General features: G+C 57.4%; 1 protein-coding gene across 2 annotated transcripts; it reads left to right on the top strand.

The window, feature by feature from the left end:
* On the top strand, positions 1–27,060 carry TPRN (taperin). Of its 2 annotated transcripts, none has more exons than XM_068164181.1 (4): positions 1–2,274; positions 24,983–25,166; positions 25,426–25,556; positions 25,928–27,060. In XM_068164181.1, the coding sequence occupies exons 1-4, from the start codon at positions 40–42 to the stop codon at positions 25,988–25,990; spliced, it is 2,613 nt and encodes an 870-aa protein (XP_068020282.1). In that variant the 5' UTR covers positions 1–39; the 3' UTR covers positions 25,991–27,060. The 2 variants fall into 2 exon arrangements, with proteins under 2 accessions (XP_068020282.1, XP_068020283.1); XM_068164182.1 differs by having other exon boundaries at positions 25,429–25,556.
* Positions 27,061–27,283: the final 223 nt, after the last annotated feature.

Below are 27,283 nucleotides of genomic sequence, written 5' to 3' on the forward strand. Positions count from 1 at the left end.
GCGGCGGCCGTGCAGCGCCAGTGCCGCCGTGCCGCCGCCATGAGCAGCGCCGAGCCGCCGCTCGGGGCCGGGCCGCGGGCGCAGCCCGCCTGGAAGCGGGAGATCCTGGAGCGGAAGCGGGCCAAGCTGGCCGGCTTGTCCGGCGGCGGCGAGCCGGAGCCCCCGGCGGGGGAGCGGCTGGTGGTGGCGGAGAGCCTGGGCCCGCTCCGCGAGAACCCCTTCATGCGGCTGGAGAGCGAGCGGCGGCGGCTGCGGCAGGGGCTGTCCGCACACGGCCCCGGGGCGGCGCGGCCGCTGCAGCAGCTGCTGGAGCTGTACAGCGCCGTGCCCGGCATCCGCACCATCCGCGCCGACAACATCCTCATCATCGAGTCCCAGCCCGACGCCGCCGCCTGCTTCGCCGATGGGGACGCGCTGCCCGGCCGCCGCAAGGACCGGGACCCGGCCGGCTCCTCGCCGCCGCGGCGGCCCGACCCGCTGCAGCAGCTGCTGGCCCGCCGGGGCGCCGCCCTCGCCGAGATCCGCGCCGACCAGGTCGTTATCTACGAGACGGCCGAGCCGCCCGAGGCGGCCGAGCCGGGCACCGTCAGCCGCCTCCTGGAGAAGTTCGGCCAGCGGCCGCGGGGCCGGCGCCGCCGCGTTGGGGAGGCGCTGACCGGGACCGGGCCCGGCGCCGTCTCAGGTGCGCCTCCTCCGCAGGCGGGACCCGGTTCCCCTCGGGCCTCGGCCCCGAAGGCGAGACCGGGATCTCCGCATCCGCTGCCGGCTCCCCCCCGGGCTGCCACCCCCCCGGCAGTGCCGGCCAGCCCCCAGCCCGCTGCCCCGCAGACGGCTCCTCCCGGGGCCATCGCCCCCCAGCCCTCGACCCCTGCTCCTCCCAGGGCTGTCACCCCCCCAGCCCTCGACCCCTGCTCCTCCCAGGGCCGTCACCCCCCAGCCCTCGGCCCCTGCTCCTCCCAGGGCCGTCACCCCCCCAGCCCTCGACCCCTGCTCCTCCCAGGGCCGTCACCCCCCAGCCCTCGATCCCTGCTCCTCCCAGGGCTGTCACCCCCCAGCCCTCGATCCCTGCTCCTCCCAGGGCTGTCACCCCCCAGCCCTCGGCCCCTGCTCCTCCCAGGGCTGTCACCCCCGCAGCCCTCGGCCCCTGTTTCTCCACGTGCTGCCACACCGCCGCCCCCTGCCCCAGCGACCCCCCGGGCTGTAGCCCCCGCGGTGGTCCCAGCCACCCCCAAGCCCGGAGCCCCGCAGGCCAACTGCTTTCTCCACAAGATTGGCTCCAACTCCTTCACTGTCACCCCCCGGGGGCTGCCCCCTGGCAGCCGCATTCCCGAGCCCGGTGCTGTCCCTGCCGGCCGGCCCACGCTGCCCAAGGGGCCACCAGTGCCATCCACCAGCGCTCCCCATGCCAGAGCCAACGCCAGGAGGCCAAAGCCAGAGGAGGCTGAAGCGGCCGTGTCACCCTCGCCCAGTGCCAGTCTGGCCCCCAGTGCCACCAGCGCCACCCAGCCGCTCTCTGCCTCTGCACCTCGGGCCGGGGGCTCCTTCGAAATCCACCCGGCCCCCAAGCCCGACCTGGCTGCCATCCCAGCCCACGACCTGCAGGCCCAGGCCCTGGCCAAGCTGCGCCTGAATTCACGCAATACCTTCCTCTTCGTGCCCCGACGGGAGGGACGCTCAGCTCTGCCCGCAGCCCAGAGTGCCCGGCCAGGGCCGCCGCCGCCGCCGTCCTCCGAGGAGAAGGCACCGAAGGAGCCCCCCAGGGCTTCCGCCCCGGAGCAGGAGGAGCCTGTCGCTTCCTCACCGGCGCCTCAGGATCCCTTGGTACCAGTGACTTACATCGATGACATCGTGGAGCTGGACGGCGGGGAGCTCTCTCCGAGGGCCGGCTCTGCTGCGAGGACGGGGAGCGTGGCAGAGCAGCCTGGAGGAGCTGGCCCTGACCTGGAGATGGAGTTTTCCTCCGTGCCCCTCTACAGACCGCACTCTGCCCCCCGCCAGAGGGGAGGCAGCACCTTCACTGTCGTGCCCAAAAGGAAGCCCCTTGCCTCGGGGCTGCAGGCTCTCACCGATGCCAGCGGAAGGCTGCAGCGGGAGGAAGAGGAGGAGGAGGAGGAGAGCAAAGTCAAAGGCAAAGCTGTGGAGAGTGCTGACGGTGCCCCAGCAGGAGTGTCCCATAAAAAGCGCTACCCCACGGTGAATGAGATCGAGGTGATCGGGGGGTACCTGTCCCTGGAGAGGTCCTGCATGAGCAAGAGAGGCTCACGCCGCAAGAAGGTAACTGCCTGGGGTGAGCTGTGCTGAGCAGCCAGGCTGAGGGGAGCTCCCTGCTGCTTCTGGCTTGTCTGTCTGTGAGGCACTGGCTGGGAAGGTGGGCAGTGTTTTCCTGGTCCCCTGGGGAGCCAGGGCTTGCCCTCAGGGAGAGGGCATTGGGTGCTGTGCCACCAGGTAGGTGAGGGTGGGATATGACCTGTGGTAACTTCAGGGCCCCCCTTCCGGTCGCTTCTGGGAGGTATGGTAACAAAAAGTGAAGGGTTTCAGATGTTTGGGAGGTTGAGGTGGGTTGTGTGGCTTGAAGGGCTGTGGCCTTGCCCCCTCTCCAGCCCAGCTCCTGGTGTCTGGTGTGTGTTGGATGTGTTGAGCTCCCCATGGTCACTGCCTGGCTGTGACAGAGTACTCTGGGCTGGGTGGCATTGGCATCTTCCCTGCATTAGTGATCTATTGATAGAGGCTGAAGAATTAGGTCTCTATTAGGCAGAAAGAGATCAGCAACAACTTAGCTCCCCTTGATGGGATTATAGCTCCTGGCTGCTGGCTCGGGATGTGCAGCTCTGTCTCGGAAGATCCACCAAGCTGTTGAGTGCTCCAGGTGTCTTTGGGGTGGAGGCCAGATTTTTCTCCCTGCTTGGTGGCTGAGGAAGATCCTTGTGAGCCTTAAGCTGAGAATTAGTCTGTGTGTGGCTCGGTGAGGTGCCCCTGCACGGGACAGAGGCACAGCCGTGCTCGGGGAGCAGGTTGTGTGAACTGCCTGGCTCTGGGAGCAGCAGGCCGAGCTGACAGATCGCTGGTGGCAGGTCTGGGTGTGCCGTGTCCCTCCGCAGTGGGGAGAGCTGCTCGACCTTCCCGTTACCTACGCTCAGCTCATCAGTGCCTGATGGACGCAATCCACACGGCTGCCCGAGGCACTGAGCATTATAACTTGAGGAAGTCCTTTGAAGAGGGCAGGGAGGCAGGAGGGCTGCTTCTCGTGGCTTAACCTCGTTAAACTCTGTCATTAGGCTGTAGTCATTTGATTGTGACTGATGCAGGTGGCAGATCGGGAGCACAAGCACCATGAGAGCCTGAGTAAGCTGATAAGCAGGAGCGTGGAGGCTCGCTCGGGGCTCCTGCAGTGTTTCCTTGTGCTCCTACAAGGAAATGTTTGGTCAGACTGGAGTTGTGCTGCTGCTGCTTAAAGACCTGCTGGCCTGCACTCCTCTCCAGCAGTGTTCTTGGCTCTGCTCAGGTGTTAGCTGGACTTACACCAAGTCAGTGTGGTGTAAGTGGTGGGAAGGGTCAAGACAAGGTGTTCCAGTGATGGGCAGCCTTAGGATGGAGCAGAAGACAGAGGAGGCCTTGTGGGACTGCCACTGTTGGCTAAGCCTTCTGATGCAGCCAGGGGAGCTGATTTCTCTGGGATGCTTTTACTTTGCTGGTGAAAGAATAAAGGCTGAAATGAGCAAACCCACATCCATGGTGCACACTGGGAACTGTCCTTAGCAGTACGAAGAGGAGGGTGGGAGAGGAGGACAAGGCTGCTGCAGTGATTGACTTGTTTAAGGTTGGTGGAACTGAAAGAGGAATGCAGTGGCATCTCCATCCTTGGAGCTATTTGAAACTTGCCTGGGGACAGCCTTGAGCAACTGATCAGGTCAGACCTGCTTGGAGCAGGAGTCTGGGCTCAAGACCTCCAGGGGTTCTTTCCCCACCTCAAATATCAAACAGTTCACTGGAAATTGGTTAACTGCTAACTGTTTTGTCTGTGCAGGGTTGGACTTGTGTGACATTGGGCAGGCTGTGTACCTTCTCTGCCTAAGTTCTTACCAGCTTAATAGCATTAACTGTCCTCTGGAGATGCAGTGTGCTAAATACTGCACCATGTGCATGCAGCCACGGTGGTGTTTGCTGAGAGTCACACGTGGGGGGTGTCCTGCATGAGAAATTTGACATCTGACTGCTGGACTGGGTCCAGAGGAGGCCATGAAGGTGATCAGAGGGCTGGAGAACCTCCCCTATGGGGACAGGCTGAGAGAGTTGGAGGTGTTCAGCTCGGAGAAGAGAAGGTTCCAGGGGGACCTTAAAGCAACCTTCCAGTACCTGAAGGGGCTCCAGGAGAGCTGGGGGGGGGAACTTTTGACAAGGCCTGGGAGTGAAAGGGAGAGGGACAATGGCTTTGAGCTGGGAGAGGAGAGATTGAGACTGGAGATGAAGGAGAAATTGTTGAGAGTGAGGCTGGGGAGACACTGGCACAGGTTGCCCAGGGAGGCGGTGGCTGCCCCCTCCCTGGAGGTGTTGAAGGCCAGGCTGGATGAGGCCCTGAGCAAGCTGGGCTGGTGGGAGGTATCCCTGCCCATGGCAGGGGGCTTGAACTGGAGATCTTTGAGGCCCTATGAATCCATGACCTTGTGTAAAGGTCTGTCTTCTGAGAGGAGAGCTGTGAAAAGGAGTGACTGCAGAGCTTGGGAGGCTGAGGTAAATGGGAGCCTTCAAAACCAACATCTAGCTTAAGGAGAAGCAGTGGAGACACAGCTTGCTGCCTCCCATCAAATGTGTTGATGCAGCAGGAGGAGCAGCTCCCGTCCTGCTGGGGTGGCAGCCGTGGAGCTGGCTGGGGAGCCAGGGCTCAGAAGATGCTGATGCTGCAGCAAATGGCCAGACTTCTGTTTACTCTTAACCCAGAGGATGTTTGTGGCTTTTACTCTGGGCACTGAGGCCAAGTGTAGATGCCTGGAAGAGGAAGGAGGCACTACTGGGACACATGCCTTGGGTTCTGCCCAAGGGATTGCTGAGTGTCGCCGAGGTGACCGGCCGAGAACAAGGGTTCTGTTCTGGAGACCCCTCAGGCTTGGCAGACACTTCATTTGTAGCCTGAATTGGGTACAAGCAGGCATTTCCTGGAAGCTGTGGGTCTTTGGGTAAAGCCAATGTGCCTTTCCCTTTTAGAATTAGAATAGAATTAGGATAGGATAGGATAGGATAGGGTAGGGTAGGATAGGATAGGATAGACCAGACCAGCTTGGAAGAGACCTTCAAGATCATCAAGTCCAACCCATCATCCAATACCATCTGATCAACTAAGCCATGGCACCAAGCACCCTATCCAGTCTCCTCCTAAACTCCTCCAGTGATGCTGACTCCACCACCTCCCTGGGCAGCACATTCCAATGGCCAATCTCTCTCTCTATGAAGAATTTCTTCCTCACCTCCAACCTAAACCTCCCCTGGCACAGCTCAAGACTGTGTCATCTTGTTCTGGTGCTGCTTGCCTGGGAGAAGAGCCCAACCCCCACCTGGCTACAACCTCCCTGCAGGGAGTTGGAGAGAGCAAGAAGGTCTCCCCTGAGCCTCCTCTTCTCCAGGCTAAGCAACCCCAGCTCCCTCAGCCTCTCCTCACAGGGCTGTGCTCCAGACCCCTCCCCAGCTTTCTTGCCCTTCTCTGGACATGGATCCTGTCCTTTTGAGGGCATCCAAATCAAAGCTGGTGCTGGTTTTGCTGAGCAGCTCCCCAGCTCTTTCGGGGGGATGCTGCCCAGGCAGACCTGCTGGCTGAGCCCACCTCCTGCTGAGCGTCTTCCTCTCCAAACTTTGCCTTGGGTTTGCTGAAACAAACATTCAGACTGGCCTGAAGTTGTGCCAGGGGAGGGTTAGGTTAGAGATAAGGAAAATTTTCCTGCAGGAGTGGTCAGGGATTGGCAGAGGCTGCCCAGGGAGGTGGTGGAGTCCCCATCCCCAGAGGTGTTCCAGAAACCTGTGGCCATGGCAGCTGGGGCCATGGCTTAGTGGCCATGGTGGTGGTGGGTTGATGTTGGACTGGGTGATCTCAGAGGGCATTTCCAAGCCAAATAACTCTATAATAAATGTCTTTAAGTGTGCTCCAGGCTCAAGAAAGTGGTGTTTGGTGAAACTTGGATGACTTGGGAGGCACTGTGAGAGTGGTGAAGCCCTGGAATGGGTTGTCCAGGGAGGTGATTGAGGCCCCATCCCTGGAGGTGTTTAAGGCCAGGCTGGATGAGGCTCTGGGCAGGCTGATCTAGTGTGGGGTGTCCCTGCCCATGGCAGGGGGGTTGGAACTGGCTGATCCTTGTAGTCCCTTCCAACCCTGACTGATTCTAGGATTCTCTTTGCTGATGCCCAGGAGGGGTCTGGGTGAGATAAGCAGCAGGTCTGGCACAGCCTGGAAATGCCTCATGGATCAGAGGGTTCTGTGCTTGCAGTCAGGGCTAATGATTTCCCAGGAGGTGGGGGTGGCAGCCAGGCTGCTCTCTCAGATGCAGAAATTTGGCCTCACTTCTCCCTCCCCTTGTCTGGCCACTGACTGCCTGACTCTGGTAGAGGAGCCAGCAAAACGGAGCTGACTCAGTCCATGTCCTCCAGTCCACATCCTCCATGGCTTTTTGGAGGGGGAGGCTGGCTGGTGGCTAGGACAGGATGGGAGTGAGCTGCAGCACTGCTGTGGGCTGCGTGCAAGAGCTCCAGTGCCCTGCTCAGGGCTGTGTAGCTGCAGGACCAAAGGTCTGCTTGTGACTTTGCTCTGACCTGCTGGTGTCCAGGCCTCTCAGGAAAAACAGCTTTATTGCTCCTTCCAGACACTTCAGATATGTGAAGCAGCTGGCTCTTGAGCTGATGAGAGATAAGTTCCTGTGTCAGAAGGACATACTGGTTCCCAGTTCTCTTGTGCAGCCAGAGCTGCTGTGCTGGGACAGCTGACATCCCCCAGGGCTGTGAGCTGAGCACAGAATCATAGAATGCTCTGGGTTGGAAGGGACCTCCAAAGCTCATCCAGTCCAACCCCCCTGCAGTCAGCAGGGACATCCCCAGCTAGGATCAGGTTGCTCAGAGCCTTGTTGAGTCTGACCTCAGGGATGGGGCCTCAACCACCTCCCTGGGCAGCCTGTTCCAGTGCTCTGCAGTGGGGCTGTGTGTGATGGGACACAGTCAAGATCTGCAGGTGGAGGGCAGAGCCCCAGCTATGCTTGCCCCAGGGAGTGGGCTGCCCCTGTGGGCAGGGACTTTGAGCTGTGGTCCTCCTACAGATATTAAGATGTCCTTCAGGACTCTTCATGTACTCCATGTCTGTTTTGAGACCTCTCCAAGCTTATCACAGTTCAGATAAAGCAGTAGGGGTTGTGACTTCAGTTTGAAACCTAGGTGAACATTTGCAGTGTTGAAGGGATGTGCTGGGCTCCCAGGGGAGAGCTGGGCAGCTGCTGGAAGGGGCTGGCTGAGCTTTCAGCTCTGCCAGGGAGGACAGGATACGTGTGCAGGAGTGGAAGGAGACCTACTGACCTTTATTCTAGACAGGCAGTGGGGGAAAGGATGCAGCATGCTGTTGGTGACCTCTGCTCAGGGCTCATCTTCATGCTCTGTCATTACAGAAGCAGTACAGACACTGCAGCCTGAGAGCAGCCCCAGGAGGAAGGGAAGGCTGTGCTGCAGGATGTGGATCTTTGGGATCTCAGGGGATAAAATCTAGCTCAGCTGAGCTGACAAGAATCAGTCCTGGTTTGGTTACCTGCCAGAGTAATGTACAATGAAGTTGTCAGCAGGGCAGCAGCCTGGGTTGCTGTAACCCATGTGGCTGGCACGTTGGAGCAGGGATTAGACAGGGCTGCAGGGTGCTGAGCAGGCTGGGGTCCTGAGCAGGAGCTGGCTGTCTCTAAGCTTCATGTTCTTACCTTGTTGGAGGCTGGGCTCTGCCCTGGAGGTGCTGTGTGTACACAGCTTGGCCTGACTCTGCTCTGTCCTGCTCTGGTCACTCCTGCAGCTCATCCCAAGGCACAGTGTGTTTGTCCTCTCCAGCACCTGGTACCTCTTAGGGATCCTGCAGGAAAGGTGACTTCTGGCCAGGCCAGCCAAGGTCCTGTAACTGATAGCAATTGAGGAGCAACAGACATCAGAGTGCTGAAGGCTTTCTGTGGGGTTTGCATGTCCCAGCTGGCAGCTTGCTGAGTGCTGGAAAGTGAGCTGCAGCCTTGTGCCAGCAGGGCTTACAAGAGCAAGGCTGGTGGGACCCAAACAGTTGGAGTCTGATGCTTCTCTGTGAAGCTGTCTTCAAAGATGCTCACCTTCTGCTGAGCTTCAAAGAGTTCCAGCTTGCCTGCACTTCAGCTTGGTCCATGCTCTAACACTTTGAGCTAATGCCTCATTTGTGCTTCCAGATGCCCACTTCAGTGTCTGGTCAGAAAGGATCCTGGACATCCCCCAGTTTGTCACCATGGGCAGGACTGGGCCAGCAGTTCTGTTGGTCTGAGCTCCTTGAGGTTCTTGCTCTGTAGCTTTCCATCTGTGCAGCTCTGCTGGAGATGGCCTCCTGTGAGAACCAGGTGCAGGCTGAGGAGATGCTGGCAGGGATGAACCCTTCCCACTGTTGCCCAGACCTGTTTGGAGCAAGTCTGCACAGTGTGGAATCTAAATACCAGCGACTGCCTGAAGTATGTTTTGGTGAGGTAAAAAGGTAGCCACAGCACAGGGGAGTTAAGCTGGTGGCAGAAGCAAAAAGAGCTTAGGTTGCCTCATCTCCCTGCTTTGGAGGGGTCAGGAGAGAGTTGGTGGTGTTTAGCCTTCAGAGAGCTGTGTCTCCCTCTTCTGTGTTGTGTCTCATGATGTGGATGTGTGGAATCTTTGGGGGATGAGGTCAGCAGTGACAATTCCCACTCAGAAAGTCCCTGTGTTGGCTGCTGGGGCGTGCCCTCCCCTGCAGGGGTGATTTCCACCAGCTGGCAGATCTCAGCAGGCTGCTTCAGCCAGGCAGTGAGTGCCATTTCCCTGTGCCTCTCCTCTTCTAGGTGTACAGATCCATGGAATGCTTTGGGTTGGAAGGGGCCTTAAAGCTCATCCAGTTCCACCCCCCTGCCATGGGCAGGGACATCTCCCACCAGCCCAGCTTGCTCAAGGCCTCATCCAGCCTGGCTCCAGGGAGGGAGCATCCACAACCTCCCTGAGCCTGTTCCAATGTCTCCCCACCCTCACTCTGAAGAAGTTCTTTCTACTCTCCAGCCTCAGCCTGCTCTGGGTGTTGATGTTGGTGGCTGAAGACTTCAGAAGTCAGCATCTGGTGGTGGTTAACAGTTTATAAACCACCTCACAAGCAGCACCTGAGGCTGTCAGTGGGCAAGTGGGTTGGGTTTTGTTTCCCTCTTGCCTGCCAGCCCCTTGAAGGGGTTGCAGCCAGATGCCTGGCAGAGCAGGTGAGTCACATCTCTCTGATCCCTGTGCCGGGGGTTCTCCGTGGCCTGGCCGCCCCGGTGCTGCGCCGCCTGCCGCGGCCTGGGCTGCTCCCCGCTTCCCCCCTGCCTCTCTTCCTCTCTGTCTGCTGCTGTCAGCAGCGCAGGGAGCAGGGCAGGAGAGCCAAAATAGAAACTCTTACGCAAATCAGAGCCCAGCCTGCCTTTGAAGCTGGTTAGGACGTGCCCAGGGCTCAGCTTGAGAGGAGATTTGGAGTACTTTGTGCTCTGGATTGGCATCTCCAGGATTACAGTTCCCTTATCTTAATCACCTTCCTTAATCTCTGCACCAGATTGGAGATGCTTGATCATTTCCTTCCAGCTCAAGTATTCAGCTTGGCTTGGGTTTGGGTTTTCCTCCCCACTCTGGTTGTTTTTTTCCCCAGTGCTTGGTTGTGATGTTCCTGAGAAGAGCTGAGGAAGTACATCCTCAGGCTGGCCAGGGCACAAGTCTGTGTGGTGGGAAGAGTTAAGAGGTTCGGTTTCTAGGCTGAGTGGCAGTGAAGGAAGTCTGCTGCTGCAGATCCCCCATCTCTGGGGTGGGGCTCACTCCCCTCCTGAGCAAAACCTGGGCAAATAGAAACCTCTACAGACCCAGACTCCTTCTAGTGCCCATGGTGGGACAAGGCTATGGCATGAGGTTGTAACAGTCTCACTTTAGGGCACATGAAGCATCTGCAGCAGGTGAGAAACTTCACAAACCTCCTGGGGAAACCTGGGCTGAAGGAGCTTGGTGCTGGTGTGTCCTTCTGGGAAGGGAGGTGGTGGAAGCCTCATCCCTGGCGGTTTTTAAGGCCAGGCTGGATGTGGGTCTGAGCAGCCTGGTCCAGTGTGGGGTGTCCCTGCCCATGGCAGGGGGGTTGGAACTGGCTGAGCCTTAAGGTCCCTTCCAACCCTGACTATTCTATGAAGTGCCCTTTGGAGGATCTTGGGAACTGGGCAGGGTGGAGCTGCTGGCTGGTGGACATTCCAAGGAATAGAGGTGAGCTGAAGGAAAGTGTCTTAGGCATTCTGACAGCCAAACACTGGCGTGCTTGGGGAGATTGGGCAGCTTGCAGCTAGGGAAAATGGAGGTCTGAAGGCATAGCTTGGTGAATTGCTGCCCTCAGTCACTTCTCTTTGAGGAAGCATCTCTTGCATGTTGGTAGCACAGAAAAAGAGCAAAGGAAATGTGAGCTCTGGGGTGCAGCTGATCCTCTGCATGCCACTGAGGCCTTTTGGTCCTGAAGCCTGGAATGAGCTGCTTGCCAGGGTGGGATGTCATTCTGTTCCCAGCCTCCCCACATTCCCCAGGAAACGATGCTCCCTCTGTCCCCTTCCAGCTGGAGACTCTTCCCTTGCACCCAGCCAAGGGATTGCAGATGTTAGTTAGAGGGCAGAAGGGCTCTGCAGAGGGACCTTGCCAGGCTGGACAGATGGGCAGAGGCCAACAGGATGGCATTCAACAACTCCAAGTGCCAGGGGCTGCACTTTGGCCACAGCAACCCCAGGCAGAGCTACAGGCTGGGGTCAGAGTGGCTGAGAGCTGCCAAACAGAGAGGGACCTGGGGGTGCTGATTGACAGCTGCCTGAATATGAGCCAGCAGTGTGCCCAGGTGGCCAAGAGGGCCAATGGCATCCTGGCCTGCATCAGGAACAGTGTGGCCAGCAGCAGCAGGGAAGTCCTTGTGCCCTGTGCTCAGCACTGCTGAGGCCACACCTTGAGTCCTGTGTCCAGTTCTGGGCTCCTCAGTTCCAGAAGGACATTGAGAGACTTGAAGGTGTCCAGAGAAGGGCAAGAAAGCTGGGGAGGGGTCTGGAGCACAGCCCTGTGAGGAGAGGCTGAGGGAGCTGGGGTTGCTTAGCCTGCAGAAGAGGAGGCTCAGGGGAGACCTCATTGTTCTCTACAACTACCTGAAAGGTGTTTGTAGCCAGGTGGGGGTTGGTCTCTTCTCCCAGGCAAGCAGCACCAGAACAAGAGGACACAGTCTCAAGCTGCACCAGGGGAGGTTTAGACTCGAGGTGAGGAGGAAGTTCTTCACAGAGAGAGTCACTTGTCATGGGAATGTGCTGCCCAGGGAGGTGGTGGAGTCCCCATCCCTGGAGGTGTTCCAGAGGGGATTGGATGTGGCACTTGGTGCTATGGTCTAGTCATGGGGTCTGTGTTGATAGGTTGGACTCGATGATCCTCAAGGTCTCTTCCAACCTTAGTGATACTGTGAGACTGTGATTTGGGTGAGTGGTGGCTGCCAGCAGCGCTGGTGGGTGGTACCTGCCTGAGCTGTAGCCACAAATTGTCGGCTGGGAGTTGCCTGTGGAGCCGAATCCTCCGCTGCTGGGGAGTGTGCTGTGTTGCTTGTGAAGCTAAGCAAGGCTTGGCACTAATTGTGTCCTGTTTCTGCCAGCTCTCTGTGCATTCAGAGGAGGTTTGTTTCATGTCTGTAGGGAGCTTTCTGCACTACTTCTGGGCCCAGCAAGCAGTGTCTGAGCTGCCTGTTGAGCTGGGGAAGGCTCTGGCTCCTCCATCTGCAGATGTGTGAAGGACTGAGGTTCAATAAGAGCAAGTGCAGGGTCCTGCATCTGGGTCGAGGCAATCCCAGGCACAAAGCCAGGCTGGGCAGTGACTGGCTGGAAAGCAGCCCTGAGGAGAGAGCCTTGGGGGTGCTGGGGGAGGAGAAGCTCACCAGGAGCTCTCAGTGTGCACTTGCAGCCCAGAAAGCCAACCAGAGCCTGGGCTGCATCAGCAGAAGTGTGGCCAGCAGGGCAAGGGAGGTGATTCTCCCCCTCTGCTCAACTCTGGGGAGACCCCACCTGGAGTACTGCCTCCAGTTCTGGAGCCCCTATGACAAGAGGGATGTGGAGGTGCTGGAAGGTGTCCAGAGCAGGGCCAGGAGGATGAGCAGAGGGCTGGAGCTGCTCTGCTGTGAGCACAGACTGAAGGAGTTGAGGCTGTTCAGTCTGCAGAAGAGAAGGCTCCCAGGTGACCTCATTGTGGCCTTGCAGGATCTGAAGGGGGCTCCAGGAAGGCTGGGGAGGGACTGCTCAGGATCTCAGGCAGTGATAGGACTAGGGGGAATGGAATGAAGCTGGAGGTGGGGAGATTGAGGCTGGAGGGGAGGAGGAAGTTCTTCCCTATGAGAGTGGTGAAGGCCTGGAATGGGTTGTGCAGGGAGGTGGTTGGGGCCCTGTCCCTGGAGGTGTTTAAGGCCAGGCTGGCTGAGGCTGTGGCCAGGCTGATCTAGTGTGGGGTGTCCCTGCCCATGGCAGGGGGGTTGGAACTGGCTGATCCTTGTGGTCCCTTCCAACCCTGACTGATCCTATGATACTATGACTGAGGGCATTCCTGAGTGAATGGCTGCTTTGTGGCCTCTCCCACTGGGGCTCCAGGGCCCTGGGAAGAGTTGAGAGAGCTGCTTGCTGTGATGCTCCCCAGGACCATCCCCAGCAGGAATCTGAACCTGCCCCTGCCCCCTGTCCTCGCCCAGCAGTTTACTATTTCGACTCTGCAGGCACTGCCCCTATCTGCCATGTGCTTCAGCAGATTGATTACACAGAGCTGGCTTTGTGGCTTGCCTTGTAAATGGAGACTGGCTTGTTTTGCCTCGTGGCTTGGGAGCTGGGATGTGATCCTGAAGGCAAGCTCTCCTTTGCGGCCGCACAGAGCTTCCTTGCCTCGCCGCTGCCTGGCACTGGCACCGACCACGGTGCAGTTCAGAGCTGAGCCAAGCTCAGGCTGGCTCTTAGGAAACTCCTCGTGTAAAAGCACCATGGGGTGAGCCTGTGGAGGAGCAACCAGCTCCTGTGCCCCAAAACTCTTCTTCATCCACAGAGCAACAGAGAAGCAGCTTTCTGAGCTGCCATCTGCAGGGTCTGGGCACAGCGAGGCTGCTTCAGCCGCAGCAGCACAGTGTTGGTCTGATACAGGAACCCTTTCCCAGGGGTACCTGTCAGGGAAAGGCCCTTTCTTCCTGTGCCAGGGAAAGGCTTTAGAGGCACAAAAGCTCACAGTATCACTAAGGTTGGAAGAGACCTCGAGGATCATCAAGTCCAACCTATCAACACAGACCTCATGACTAGACCATGGCACCAAGTGCCACATCCAATCCCCTCTGGAACACCTCCAGGGATGGGGACTCCACCACCTCCCTGGGCAGCACATTCCCATGGCCAATCTCCCTTGCTCGGAAGAACTTTCTTCCTCACCTCAAGTCTAAACCTCCCCTGGCACAGCTTGAGACTGTGTCCTCTTGTTCTGGTGCTGTTTGCCTGGGAGAAGAGACCAACCCCCACCTGGCTCCAACCTCCCTTCAGGTAGTTGTAGAGGGCAATGAAGTCTCCCCTGAGCCTCCTCTTCTCCAGGCTAAGCAACCCCAGCTCCCTCAGCCTCTCCTCACAGGGCTGTGCTCCAGACCCCTCCCCAGCTTTCTTGCCCTTCTCTGGACACCTTCAAGTCTCTCAATGTCCTTCTGGAACTGAGGAGCCCAGAACTGGACACAGGACTCAAGGTGTGGCCTGAGCAGTGCTGAGCACAGGGCAGGATGACTTCCCTGCTCCTGCTGGCCACACTGTTCCTGATGCAGGCCAGGATGCCATTGGCATTCTTGTTCCCCTGGGCACACTGCTGGCTCATGTTCAGGCAGCTGTCGATCAGCACCCCCAGGTCCCTCTCTGTTTGGCAGCTCTCAGCCACTCTGACCCCACTCTGGCTCCTTATCTTCCCCTGAAGGACAGCAAATTTCTTGGTAATGTGCTGATGCAGCCCCCAGGCTACTATTCCAGGCTGCCCACGGAGATTGTGCCTGGAGTCACTGAACAGTTTGGGCTGACACATGGCCATGTGAGCAGGACTAGGTCAGGCATGTAGATAAACTCACTGCTAGCTCCTTTCCCCCCAGGTCCTTAATCTCCAAGCTTCAGAGGGAATGGGAGTTGGCCAGCTCACTGACTGATGAAAAGAATGAAGGTCCCTGCAGAGCTCTGCAGTTCATCAACTGCTCCTCCACTTCCTTAGTCTAAAGCTGCTGATCTGTGAGAATGGTCAGAGTGGGTCAGGTGGAAAAACCCAGCTGGAAAGATCCCTTTGGGGATCTTTGTCCACCATTCAGTATCTGCTTCTGCCCTCTGTTTCCAGTCTCACAAGCAGTTCCTTGGCTGTGCCTTCCCTCTCACCCCATGGCAGTGTGGAGATCCTCCTCTTCACACAGACCTGAGCTCCAGTGGCCAGTGCCTGTGTTTTGGTGTCCCAGGAGCTGTCCTGCTCAGCTTTGGGGGCTGTTTCTCACAAAGGTTTATGGGATGCTCTGGATCAACAGACTCTCAGGTGTCTGCTGATGCACTTTCCAGGTATCTGGTGTGATGTCCAACAGAGGCTGGGGATGGCATTGAGAGCAGCCCTGTGGGGAAGGACTTGGGGGTGAGAAGCTGGACATGAGCCAGCACTGTTTAAGAGGGGCAGAGCACTGTACTGTATCACGAGGACAGACTGAGGGAGTTGGGGCTGTTCAGTCTGGAGAAGAGAAGGCTCCCAGGTGACCTCATTGTGGCCTTCCAGGATCTGAAGGGGGCTCCAGGAAGGCTGGGGAGGGACTGCTCAGGATCTCAGGCAGTGATAGGACTAGGGGGAATGGAATGAAGCTGGAGGTGGGGAGATTCAGGCTGGAGGGGAGGAGGAAGTTCTTCCCCATGAGAGTGGTGAAGCCCTGGAATGGGTTGTCCAGGGAGGTGGTTGGGGCCCTGTCCCTGGAGGTGTTTAAGGCCAGGCTGGCTGAGGCTCTGGCCAGGCTGATCTAGTGTGGGGTGTCCCTGCCCATGGCAGGGGGGTTGGAACTGGCTGATCCCTGTGGTCCCTTCCACCCCTGACTGATACTGTGATCATTTTGGCTTTGCCACATCAGCCAGGAAGCAGAAGTGATAATGGGTGGAGAAGGTAAAAGCCACACTAAAGAAACTGCTTCTGGAGCTGATGGAGTCTGACCCCTTGGATCTCTCCTGGGGCTCAGGGTGCTGTCCTTGCTTTGCAAGAAACCATCAGGTGTCTGCTGTGTCATTAACTTGGAGTCTTGCAGACTTTCCCAATCAGCTGTTGGAGGTGAGGTGCCCACTGGCTTCTGTTGCTCATGTTGCAGGTTGGCTCTGATCATAACATCATAGAATGGCTTAGGTTCTGTGATGGGATTGAGAACCACAACAGGTTGGAAGGGAGCTCAGAGAACATCTACTTCACCCCCCCTGCCATGGGCAGAGACACCTCTCAACCAGACCTGGTTGCTCAGGGCCTCATCCAACCTGGCCTTGAATGCCTCCATGGAGGAGATAGCCACAACCTCTCCAGGCAACCTATTCCAGTCTCACCACCCTCCTACTGAAGAACTTCTTCCTAAGATCCAGTCTAAACCTACTCTCCTCAGCTTAAAAGCATTTCCCCTTGCCCTGTCTCCAGACACCCTCAGGAAAAGTCCCTCTGCAGCTTTCCTGCAGGATCCCTTCAGGTTGGAAGGGCAGCTCTAAGTCTTCTCCAGGCTGACCACCCCCAGCTCACTCAGCCTGTGCTCAGAGCAGAGCTGCTCCAGCCCTTGGATCATCTCTGTGGCCTCCTCTGGACTCACTCCAACAGCTCTGTGTCCTTCTCAGGACACCAGAGCTGGAGGCAGGATTGGAGGTGAGGTCTGAGCAGAGCAGAGCCCAGGGGCAGAATCTCCTCTGCTGCCCTGCTGCCCACCCTGCTCTGGCTGCAGCCAGCACACAGCTGCCTGCTGGGCTGCAGGAGGGCACTGCTGGCTCCTGGGGAGCTGCTCAGCACCCAGCACCCCCAAGGCTTTTTCTTCAGGGCTGCTCTCAACCCTCTCTGCACCCAGCCTGGATGTGTGCCTGGGGCTGGCCCAATCCAGGACCTTGCCCTCTGACTTGACCCTCATGCAAATGGCACTGGCCCTCTTCTCAAGGCTGTCAGGATCCTTCTGGATGCCCTCAAGTGATGAAGTTGTTAGTTTCTTTCTCTGTGTCTCTGTGCACAGACACCCTTTCATTGCTGGTCTGCTTCAGAGGGGGTCCTGACAGCCTCACCCCTGAGCCAAGGCTGACTTCTTGTCTTTCCTTTCCAAGTGAGCCCTGTTTGACTGCTCAGATTGAGGCTCCCTGGGCAGTGTTTACCCTGGTTTCTCTTCCCTGGGTACTCTATTACTCATTACTACTCACATCCCAGCAAGTAACTGATTTTTGCTATGGCAACAAGGAGCTGGGGGCTGAGCAGCACCACATCCCCTGGAAAGCTCTGCCTTGTTCTGCCTCAGCTGGCTCTGACTGCTGGGCAGAGTCTTCCTCTGCATAGATGGATGGGTTTGGGCTGGCCCCCGGTGTGACACAGCTCTGGGTGCAGCATTCTGCTGGGCAAACAGTGACACATCCCTGCCCACAGCCACAGCTGAGGGGTGCAGAATTCCTCCTGTGCACAACTGGCAGCTGCTGCTGAGGCAGAAATGGGGGCGGCAGTGCCGAGGCAGGAGGGGCAGAGTGCTCTGCCTGGGCTTGGCTCTTCTGGGCTGCACTTGTCTGCTGCAGAAAATGACCTCTCTCATCCCCTGTGCTTCCAGAGATGGCTCTGTGCTCTGCCAAGGGCCTGCTGACTCCTTGTGCAAGTCTCTGCCAGTGCTGGGTTCCTGTTTTTTTTGTCTCTTTAGATGGTTCCTGGCACTGAGTCTGCCTGTTCCCTGCACACAGTGCTTGGTTCTGCTCCTTGGCTGCTCACAGGGCTTCTTCAGGCAGCTGTGTTGACCCAAGTGTCCCTTTGCTTTGCCTGAATCACAGGCTGGGTTGGGTTGGGAAAGCCCTTTAAAGGTCATCTAGTCCAACCCTCCTGCAATCAGCAGGGTCATCTGCAGCCAGAGCAGGCTGCTGAGAGCCCCAGCCAGCCTCACCTGCAGTGGTTCCAGGGCTGGGGCAGCTCCACCTCTCTGGGCAACCTCAGCATAAAAGATGTCTCCTTTCTCTCCAGGCTGAGTCTCCCTCTTTTAGTTTCAAACCATCACCCCTTGTCACAACAAGCCCTGCTCAAAACTCTGCCCCCAGCTTTGTAGGGGCCCCTTAAAGCCCATGGTGCCCTCCATGCTGTGCTGGATGGAGCAGAGCTGCTTTGTGACCCCCTGAAACCACCTTGTGCCTGGGGGCAGAGAGCCCCTGGGGTGGCTGCCGGAGCAGCTTTATGGGGCTGGGTTTAGGGGCTGCTGCTGGGGCTCTGGCTCTGTGTGAGCAGGGCTGGCCTGGGGCTTGTGCAGGTGCAGGAGGGTGGCTGCCTGTGCCCAGCCTGTTGGCTGGGCTGTGAGCCTGTGCCAGCTGCTGGCTGTTGCTCCAGTGTTTGTTTTGCTGGGGTGTGTCCCAGAGCTTTCCTGCTGCGGGGCCGCGGGGCTCTTCCTGCTCCTTGGGAGCAGCTCTCTGGGTGCAGGGGGGGTGGGACACTGCCCTGGGGCGAGCCAGCCAGCTTCTGGGGGCAGCCTTGCCCTCACAGTATCACTTAGGTTGGAAAGGACCTCGAGGATCATCGAGTCCAACCTATCAACACAGACCCCATGACTAGACCATGGCACCAAGTGCCACATCCAATCCCCTCTGGAACGCCTCCAGGGATGGGGACTCCACCACCTCCCTGGGCAACCCGTTCCAATGCCGAATGACTCGCTTGGTGAAGAATTTCCTCCTCACCTCGAGTCTAAACCTCCCCTGGCACAGCTTGAGACTGTGTCCTCTTGTTCTGCTGCTGCTTGCCTGGGAGAAGAGGCCAACCCCCACCTGGCTACAACCACCTTTCAGGTAGTTGTAGAGGGCAATGAGGTCTCCCCTGAGCCTCCTGTTCTCCAGGCTAAGCAACCCCAGCTCCCTCAGCCTCTCCTCATAGGGCTGTGTTCAAGGCCTCTCACCTCCAGGTGCCCAGCAGAAGTGCCTGGTGTCAGCCTTGGCACAGGCTGTGCTGGGCCAGCCCGAGGTGGTGCTGAAGCAGCAGGTTAGCTGGGTAGGAGCTCTCCCCCAGGCTGGGGCCCTGGCCGTGGGGCAGGCTGGGCTGGGCTTAGTGATTCCTCTTTCTGAAGGGCTCCACCGTTGCCTCCTGCACTCTCAGGGCTTTGCTGCAGAAGGTACCTGAGAAGCTCTGGAGGCAGGGCACTCTGCAGGACACCCAGCCCAGCTCTGGCAGTCAGTGTGGCCCAAGTCAGGCTGGCTGTGGGCAAGTGGGAGCTGTGGTACAGAGTCACAGAGTGGCAGGGGTTGGAAGGGACCTCTGGGGATCGAGTCCAACCCCCCTGGCCAGGGCGGGTCACACAGGGACTTGTCCAGGTGGGCCTTGAAAGTCTTTAAAGAAGACTCCACAACCTCTCTGAGCAGCCTCTCTGGAGGCTCTGCCACCCTCCCAGCAAAGAAGTTCCTCCTCATGTTTAGATGGAACTTCCTATGTCCCAAGTTCATGCCCAGCACTGCTTGTCCTGTCGCTGGGGACCCCTGAGAACAGTCTGGCCCCATCCTCCAGACAGCCACCCCTTAGATCATTGTAAGCATTGATAAGATCTCCCCTCAGCCTCCTCTTCTCCAGGCTAAACAGCCCAGCCCTCAGCCTTTCCTCATCGGAGAGATGTTCCAGGGCTGGGCTGCTGGCACCCTGCCTCCAGGCACTGCAGGGAGGGAGTCTCCTGGGCTGTGCTGCTGCTTCACACTCTTTGGTTTTACTCCCTGGTGAGGCTGTTTTCTCCTCTTGCACTACTCACAGCTTTGGTCCAAACTGGGCTCAGAGTCATTTTCCTCCTGATAGCAGAAGCCCAGGGAAAGGAAGTTCCATCTCCCAGGCTTCAGGTCTGCAGCCGAGGCCCATGGCTCCTGTGCCCACTATGTGCCATGGATAGCCAAGTGCTTGCCTGTCAGCACTGGTAGGCAGCCTGTGTGCAGTGTCTGCACCTGGGATAGCTTCTGAGCTTCCCAGAGCCCTGGGCACCTCCAGCCTGGTGGCTTTTGTGCCTGGCACAGAAGCCACATTGTGAGTGGTCAGTGCCCGCTCCGCTGCCCAGCTCGGGTCAGGGAGCATCTAGGTCAGCAGCAGGGCTGAGAAATTCAGGGAACAATGACTGGGATGCCCTGCTCTTCAAGGCCGTTTTCTTCCAACCCCTTTGCTCTGAAGTACAGCAGCTGCTCTTCTCCCCACATGTCATCTGGAGGAGGTCAGAGCGGCTCTGGCCAGGGCAGGGGCTGGAGAAAGGCAGCTGCCTGCCCTCCCTGCTCTTTCCATTGTGCCTTCTCCTGGAAGCATGGGGAAGGAAGCCAGCCAGCAGGAGCAGGGAAGTCATTCTGCCCTGTGCTCAGCACTGCTCAGGCCACACCTTGAGTCCTGGGTCCAGTTCTGGGCCCTTCAGTTTAAGAAGGACATTGAGAGACTTGAAGGTGTCCAGAGAAGGGCAAGAAAGCTGGGGAGGGGTCTGGAGCACAGCCCTGTGAGGAGAGGCTGAGGGAGCTGGGGTTGCTTAGCCTGGAGAAGAGGAGGCTCAGGGGAGACCTTCTTGCCCTCTCCAACTCCCTGCAGGGAGGTTGTAGCCAGGTGGGGGTTGGTCTCTTCTGCCAGGCACCCAGCACCAGAACAAGAGGACACAGTCTCAAGCTGTGCCAGGGGAGGTTTAGGCTGGAGGTGACAGAAAGTTCTTCCCAGCAAGGGAGATTGGCCATTGGGATGTGCTGCCCAGGGAGGTGGTGGAGTCCTTGTCCCTCGAGGTGTTCAAGAGGGGATTGGATGTGGCACTTGGAGCCATGGTTTAGTTGATCAGATGGTGTTGGGTGACAGGTTGGACTGGATGATCTCGGAGGTCTTTTCCAACTTTATTGATTCTATGAATCTGTGTCTGAGGGTCAGCAGGCAGAGTAGCAGCAGCTCCAACGTGTTGTTTGCCATGCAGAGAGGAGGCATTAGGTACTCACTGTGCTACCTGGGCTTGATCCAAGCTCCTGCTCACTTTGCTGGAAAGCAGCAGTGAAATTCTCACTGTCTTGCCCCAGAGCTCCTCTTGGAAACCCTTCTCACCTGCAGAGCTCCAGAGTGCCTGTCTGTGAGCAGCACAGGAGACTGCAGCAGCAGGCTGGCTGCTCACCTGCAGTGCTGGGGCAGCTCTTGTGTCCTCAGCACAGCCAGGCAGCTGCTGGAGCAGGGCCAGAGGAGGCCACAGCAGTGCTGGCAGGGCTGGAAGCCCTCTGCTGTGAGGCCAGGCTGAGAGAGTTGGGGTTGTGCAGCCTGGAGGAGAGAAGGCTGCAGGGAGACTTCAGTGCTTCAAGGGCTGATCAGGAAGCTGGGGACAGACTTTTCCTCAGGGCCTGTTGTGACAGGCCAAGGGGGGATGGTTTGAACCAAAAGAGGGAGATTGAGACTGGAGAGAAGGAAGCAATGTTTGACACTGAGGGTGGTGAAAGCCTGGCCCAGCTTGCCCAGAGAGCTGCCCCATCCCTGGCACCATCCCAGGTGAGGTGGTTTGGGGCTCTGAGCAACCTGCTCTAGTTGCAGGTGTTCTGCTGACTGTGGGGGTTCTGGACTAGATAAGCTTCAGAGGTCCCTTCAACCCAACCCATTCCATGAGTCTGTGCCTCTCCCCCTCACTGGCAAGCTGCAGGCTCTGGCCCCTGTGCAGCTGCAGGCTCAACTTCAGCAGCTCCTGTTGGCTCAGGGTGCAGGAGGTGCAGAGGCAGCAGGGCACACACACACCTGGGCAGCACCCAGCTTGCTTGCTCCCTGCCCAGGGCCTCCTGCTCTTTCCTAGCTGTGGTGTGTGAGGGCAGCTCAAGTATGGCACATGGGGTGGATGTGCTGCCTTTTCTTCTTGCCAGTCTTTGTCACACAGCATCAGGAGAGATCTCCTGAACCATCCAGCTCCTGCAGCCAGGCACAAGCAGCCATGCTGCCTTGATTCCCAACCCTCTTAGCTCAGTCTTCAATGTTGTTGGAAGCAGAGGCATCACAACACCCTTCTAGGCAGCTGCTCCTGAACCTTGATCTGCATTGGCTTGATACTTCCCTGCTTTTGGCACAGATTTATTCCTGGCAAGCTTCTGCTCCTGGTTTGTCTGTTGTGTGCTGGCATCAGCCCTCCTTCTTTGCTCCTTGGGGGTTCTTTTCTGGGTGTGCTTCCAAAGAGCTTTTCCTCAGCCTTCCTTTTGGTGAGCGTGACCAGGCTGAATCTCCTCTGCACCTGCTGAGATGCTTTGTAACCAGATCTGCTGAGCAGAGCAGTAGATAATGGTCAGGACTTGTTAGGCTGTGGGGGAACAATCCCTTCCTGGGCTTTGCCTCTCAGCAGCCCAGCTGGAGTTACTGTGTCTGGGTCTGAGCCTTCTGCTGCAGGACAGAGGCAGAATCTGGAGCAGCTCCAGCAGAGGCTAACCAGGTGCTCCTGGGGCTGGAGGATGTGGCATGTGAGGAGAGGCTGAGGGAGCTGGTTTGGTTAGCCTGGAGAAGAGACAAGGAGCCCAGCTGCTGCCTTCCACTGCCTGCTGGGTGTTACAGGGAGGATGGAGCCAGGCAGTCCCAATTTGCCCTGGAATTGCCTTGCTTTATTCCCAGGCTGTTTAAGCAGCAGGCAAATGACAGTTAGAATCCTGTGGGCAATCCCCAGTCTTCCTTCTCACTCATTCAGAGGTGATGAACTTCCCTTACAGCAAGGGTTGGCCTTAAACATGATCCCATTTCTAGTGTTACTCTCCAGGTTTCTTCATGAGTGTGACCATACAATTCTGGGTTTTCCCTTGATGAATGCCTGAGCTGGAGTCACCATCTTCATTTCTCAGTCTCCCTGTGCACAGGCCATGCTGAGATTTGCCACAGTGGTGATTTGGCAGCAGTTTAAGACTTGCTGATGGTAGATCAAAAGGTTGGAGTTTAGCAGCCCTGGATCCTTAACCAGTTTGAAATGAGCCAAGTGATTCAGTAGAAGCTGTTAGAATCAAAGCAGCAGCAGATTCAGTGATGAGAGTCCCACTCCCTTACTCTCAGTCATCACAGCATTCACACTGGGGGTGGGGAGACCCTGGAACAGGGTGCCCAGGGAGGTCATGGATGCCCCTTCCCTGGAAGCATTCAAGGTAAGGTTGGATGGGGCTTGGAGCATCCAGATCTAGTGGAAGGTGTCCCTGCCCATGGTAAGGGGGTTGGAATGAGATGTGCTCTTGAGATGTGCTGGAATGTGCTCTGGTGGCCAAGAAGGCCAAGGGCATCCTGGGCTGGATTAGACAGGCTGTGGTTAGCAGGTCAGAGAGGTTCTCCTCCCCCTCTGCTCTGCCCTGCTGAGGCCACAGCTGGAATATTGTGTCCACTTCTGGGGCCCTCAGGTCAAGAAGGACCTCAGGGAACTGCTTGAGAGTCCAGCACAGAGCCACAAAGCTGCTGCAGGCAGTGGAACATCTTCCTCATGAGCAGAGCCTGAGGGAGCTGAGGGCTCTGGAGCTTGGAGAGCAGGAGCCTGAGGGTGACCTCCTTGCTGTTGATCAAGATGTGCAGGGTGAGTGCCCAGAGGCTGGGGCCAGGCTCTGCTGGGGGATGCCCAATGCCAGCACAAGGGGCAGTGGTGGAAGCTGAGGCAGAGGAAAAGCTTTTTCCCTGTGAGGGTGGCAGAGCCCTGGAGCAGGCTGCCCAGGGGGGTTGTGGAGTCTCCCTCTCTGGAGATATTCCAAACCCTCCTGGCTGTGTTCCTGTGTGAGCTGCCCTGGGTGCTCCTGCTCTGGCAGGGGGGTTGGACTGGCTGGGCTTTGGAGGTCGCTTCCAGCCCCTAACTGTCTGTGACTCTCTGATCTTTGAGGTCCCTTCCAACCCAAACCATTCTATGCCTCACAGAACCCCAGCATGGGGGGGGGGGGGGTTGGAAGGGACCTCTGATGATCATGGAGTCCAACCCCCCCTGCTAAAGCAGGGTCACCTGGGGCAGGCCACAGGCCAATAGAGGCTGTGAGGAGGATTAGGGGACTTGAACATCTCTGCTATGAAGAAAGACTGAGAGCCCTGGGGCTGGTTAGTCTGGAGAAGAGAAGGCTGAGAGGGATCTGATCAATGTCTATCAATAGCTGGGGGTCAGGATGAAGGGGCCAGGCTTTTGTGTGGTGCCCAGTGATAGGATAGGGGACAACAGGGACAAGCTGGAACCCAGGAGGTTCCACCTCAACAGGAGGAGAAACTTCTGTGGTGTGAGGGTGCTGGAAGCCTGGAGCAGGCTGCCCAGACAGGTTGTGGAGCCTCCTCTGGAGCCTTTCAAAACCCAGCTGGATGCATTCCTGTGTGGACTACCCTAGGTGGCCCTGCTCTGGCAGGGGCTTGGACTGGGTGATCTCTGGAGGTCCCTTCCAGGCTCCAACATCCTGTGATTGTCAGTGGGTGATGACTGAGTTTTGAGAAGTCTGACTTCATCCTGGCACTTTGTGCCTGAGAGATGTCTGAGCTGGGGGAGGTGCTGGACCCCAGAGCTCCGAGGGTCTGGCTTTCTGCTCGGTGTTTGTAGGGTCTGCCATAAGTGGGGCTTGGTGGAGTTTTTCCACTCTGCCCTGCCTCAGCTGTCAAAACATTCTGCTGTTCTTTTGCCTGTTGTGCAGACACAGAATTTACTGACTCTGGAAGTTTGGTGTCACCTCCCTGCTGGCCACAGCCCAGGCACAGCTGTTGTGGGCTGTCAGGGGGTGATGGACTCCCAAATGACAGGGAGAGCAGACACCAAGGAGAGCCCTCAGTGTTCTGCTCAATGCCTCTCACAGCCCATGACTGACCTACCCCAGGGTGGTGTGTGGCCCAGGAAGGAAGGGAATCACATCAGGCCTCAAGTACCACCACAGGGCATTAGTGAGAACAGTAAATAGCAGCAGTTTCAAGGTGGAACCTTGAAGGACCTCTCTCTCGCCCAGCATTTTTTCTCTGCCCCTGCCATCTCTCCTTTAGCTGCTTCCATCTTCCCCCTGCTGGGGTTAAGCCCTGCTTTTGTGCAGCTTAAATAGCTCTGTGCCAGGATGTCCTCCCAGCAATGCAGTCCTGCTGATGTTTCTGTTGTCTAGAGCAATGGCAACAGGAGAGAGTTGGCAGGAGTTCAGCAATGTCACCTTTCCAAAGCCTGGATGCTTTCCTCCCCTCCTTGGCAACACAGATCCCTCCTGAGGGACATGCCAGTAGCTCCTCCTGGCTGCTGGGCATCAGTGTTAGATGCTGGCAGGATTATGTGCCAGGGCAAAAAGCCAGAGGTACTTTCAGCCTCCTGCCTCCATCCCATCTCCTTGGCCCTTGTGGTTGCTCTCAGCGTGGTAAGAGGCTCAGCAAGGCACCTGGGGCAGGGTGTGGGGACAGGGAGCTGGAGTGATGCCCTGGCCTGAGGGCTGGCCTTTAGCTGAGCAGGTATAGAATCAATAAGGTTGGAAAAGACCTCAGAGATCACCAAATCCAACCTGTCACCCAACACCTCCTGACAACCAAACCATGGCTCCAGGTGTTGGGGTTGATGGTTTCTTGTGCTGCTTCCTAAAGATTCTCCTTGGCTTCTGTCTAGATGAAGATCTCTTTCAATGAGACAAGCTTGCAGACTATGTTTGAGTACCCATCAGAGAGCTCACTGGCAGAAGAGGAGGAGGAGGAAGAGGAAGAACACATTTCTGAAGCAGAGGAGGACAAGTCTTGCACCTTTCACATTCCACACCCAAAAAGCACTTTGCATCCCAGTACACCTAACTCAGGTGAGTGAGGCAGTGGTGGCACTGGGGGGCTACAGGTGGTGCCTGGCACTGTCCATGTTTCCCAAGGGGCTCCACAGGGGTGGAAATGCTGCTTGGAGGTGACCTTTGCCACCCCATGCCAGTCAGGGCTTGGTGGGGACAAGGATCAAACAGAAAGGGAGATGGGGGTGGGGCAGCTTCCATGGTGTCCCTGTGGGACTCCTGATCCTGCTTCCTTTTGGGGTGGGCAGAAATATTCAAGTCAGCTTTGTCCTTCCAGCAGATTTATCCAGCTACACCCCAAAGCACTCCGTGAAGTTCAGTGAGTGGCAGGAGCAGAAGTATGAGGAGATGCCTGCTGCAGAGGGACCCCTCCTGAAGGAAGTCGATGCCCATGGGAACCAAGTCATGGTGAGCCTTCTCATCAGCAAGCCTGGGCTTTGTCCTGCTGTGCTCTCCTTCGGTGCCTGGGTTGGTCTGGGCAGTGGATGGGAGGGGATGTGCCCTCCATTGAGCACTGGTGTTGGTGCTCCCTGCCCAAGGTGCCATGCCACTGCTCCCAAAGGCAGCACTACGAGGGCACAGGCCCCTGGCAAACCTGCCTCTGCCTCTGTGTAAAGGAGAGCTAAGGCAGCTGGCACCCTTTGCACTCCCGGGCACGTTTGGATGGGGGCAATTAGGTGCACTCGTTAGCCCTGGGCAAGGTGCCAGCGTGCAGAGGCGTGGGTGCTCGCTGCTTTGGGTTCGATGACACCTCCTGGTCACCTCTGCTTCCTCCACAGCTCACCCCGGCAGAGAAGGGCAGCCTCTCGGATTTCAGCAGCGAGCCTGCTCTCTACTTTTGACGGCTTCATCTCCCGGCCTGCAGCAGCGGCTGCTGGACGAAGCCTGTCAGTGCAGCCTCCCACCGGCCATGCCAGCCCCGCGGGAGGAGCTCCTGGGGCCCTCCCTCGCCGCAGTTCTCCTTGGATCTTGATGCCAATGGTGCACCAGATGCTGTCAGGCATCTATGGAGAATATTTGCACTGGATTCTGGGACCTAAGGACTACTTCTGAGGCTTATGATTCATGCTACCTGTGGCCTTGCATATTCCTTGTTCAAGATCAGCCACTGAGAGGCGAGTGTCTTAAGGACAGACCTGTCATCCCAGCAGGGATGTAGATCCCCTCAGTGCTTATCTGAGTCCACTCCCCCAGGCTCTCTGCAGGCTCTGGATGGTGTTTGGAACTGAGAGACAAGTGTCTTAAGGACAGACCTGTAATCCCAGCAGGGATGTAGATCCCCTCAGTGCTTATCTGAGTCCACTCCCCCAGGCTCTCTGCAGGCTCTGGGTGGTGTTTGGAACCCTTCCCCCACCAGAGCCCTGCCCTGGAGAGCGGTTCTGGAGCTGCAGCACTGGGAGCGTCTGGGCAGTGGATTCACAGCAGCAGGTGTGATTTGACAGCTGGATTGGGTGTCAGTTTGCAAAGCCCTGAAGGCTTCCTGGCTTGTTCTTGGTTTGCTTTGGGGTCTGGTCTCACTCAGCCACCATGGGATTCATGTGCCAGTCATGTTCTTGTGAGGGAAGCTGAAGGCACCGTGTGAGGGGCGGGAAGGTGGGAAGGGGAACGAAGGCCTTTAGCTGTTCAGGTGTCATTTTTGCACTGCTCCTCCTAAGCACAGGAGGGCAACTCCACTCCTTTCTGCTGCAGAACTTGAACAAGGAATATGGGTTTTTGTTATTTTTTTTTCTAGGGTTTTTATAGCTCTACTGTAATTGCTCAGAGCAGCCAACATGCAAAGGAACCTGCTAGACTCTTCCATTTAAGTTTTTCTACTACTGTAAACTCAGGGTCAAAATTGCACTCTGGAAAAGTCAGGGCACTGCTGCTAACTTGCTTTGTACTTCTGGGATTAAAGGAGATGCAGCTGGAATAGATGTGGCCTCTCTGGGCTTTCTGAAGTGAGTGGTACCCCAGCACGTGGCTCTGTCCAGAGGAACAGGCTGGCCACTTGGGTGACCCTGGATGCATTCCTTGCTTTGGCTGTTGCAGATGGATGGGGAAATGTCTGCTCAAGGTGATGCTGGTCTGTGAGCTAACGCTCTGCACACCTTGCACTTCTTTTGGGGTGTGCTGGAGCAGCAGGAGAAAGGTGG

The sequence above is a fragment of the Melanerpes formicivorus genome, unplaced genomic scaffold (genome assembly GCF_026170545.1).
Source record: "Melanerpes formicivorus ecotype bairdi unplaced genomic scaffold, bMelFor1.0.p_v2 SCAF_77, whole genome shotgun sequence".
In the NCBI taxonomy this organism is placed as follows: Eukaryota; Metazoa; Chordata; class Aves; order Piciformes; family Picidae; genus Melanerpes; species Melanerpes formicivorus.

Bases quoted from the DNA above. Each gene is read 5' to 3' on its own strand.
- TPRN (XM_068164181.1), top strand. From the start codon at position 40: ATGAGCAGCGCCGAGCCGCCGCTCGGGGCCGGGCCGCGGGCGCAGCCC. The intron at 2,275-24,982 runs GTAACTGCCTGG...GCTTCTGTCTAG, and splicing joins GAGGCTCACGCCGCAAGAAG to ATGAAGATCTCTTTCAATGA. The intron at 25,557-25,927 runs GTGAGCCTTCTC...CTTCCTCCACAG, and splicing joins CCCATGGGAACCAAGTCATG to CTCACCCCGGCAGAGAAGGG.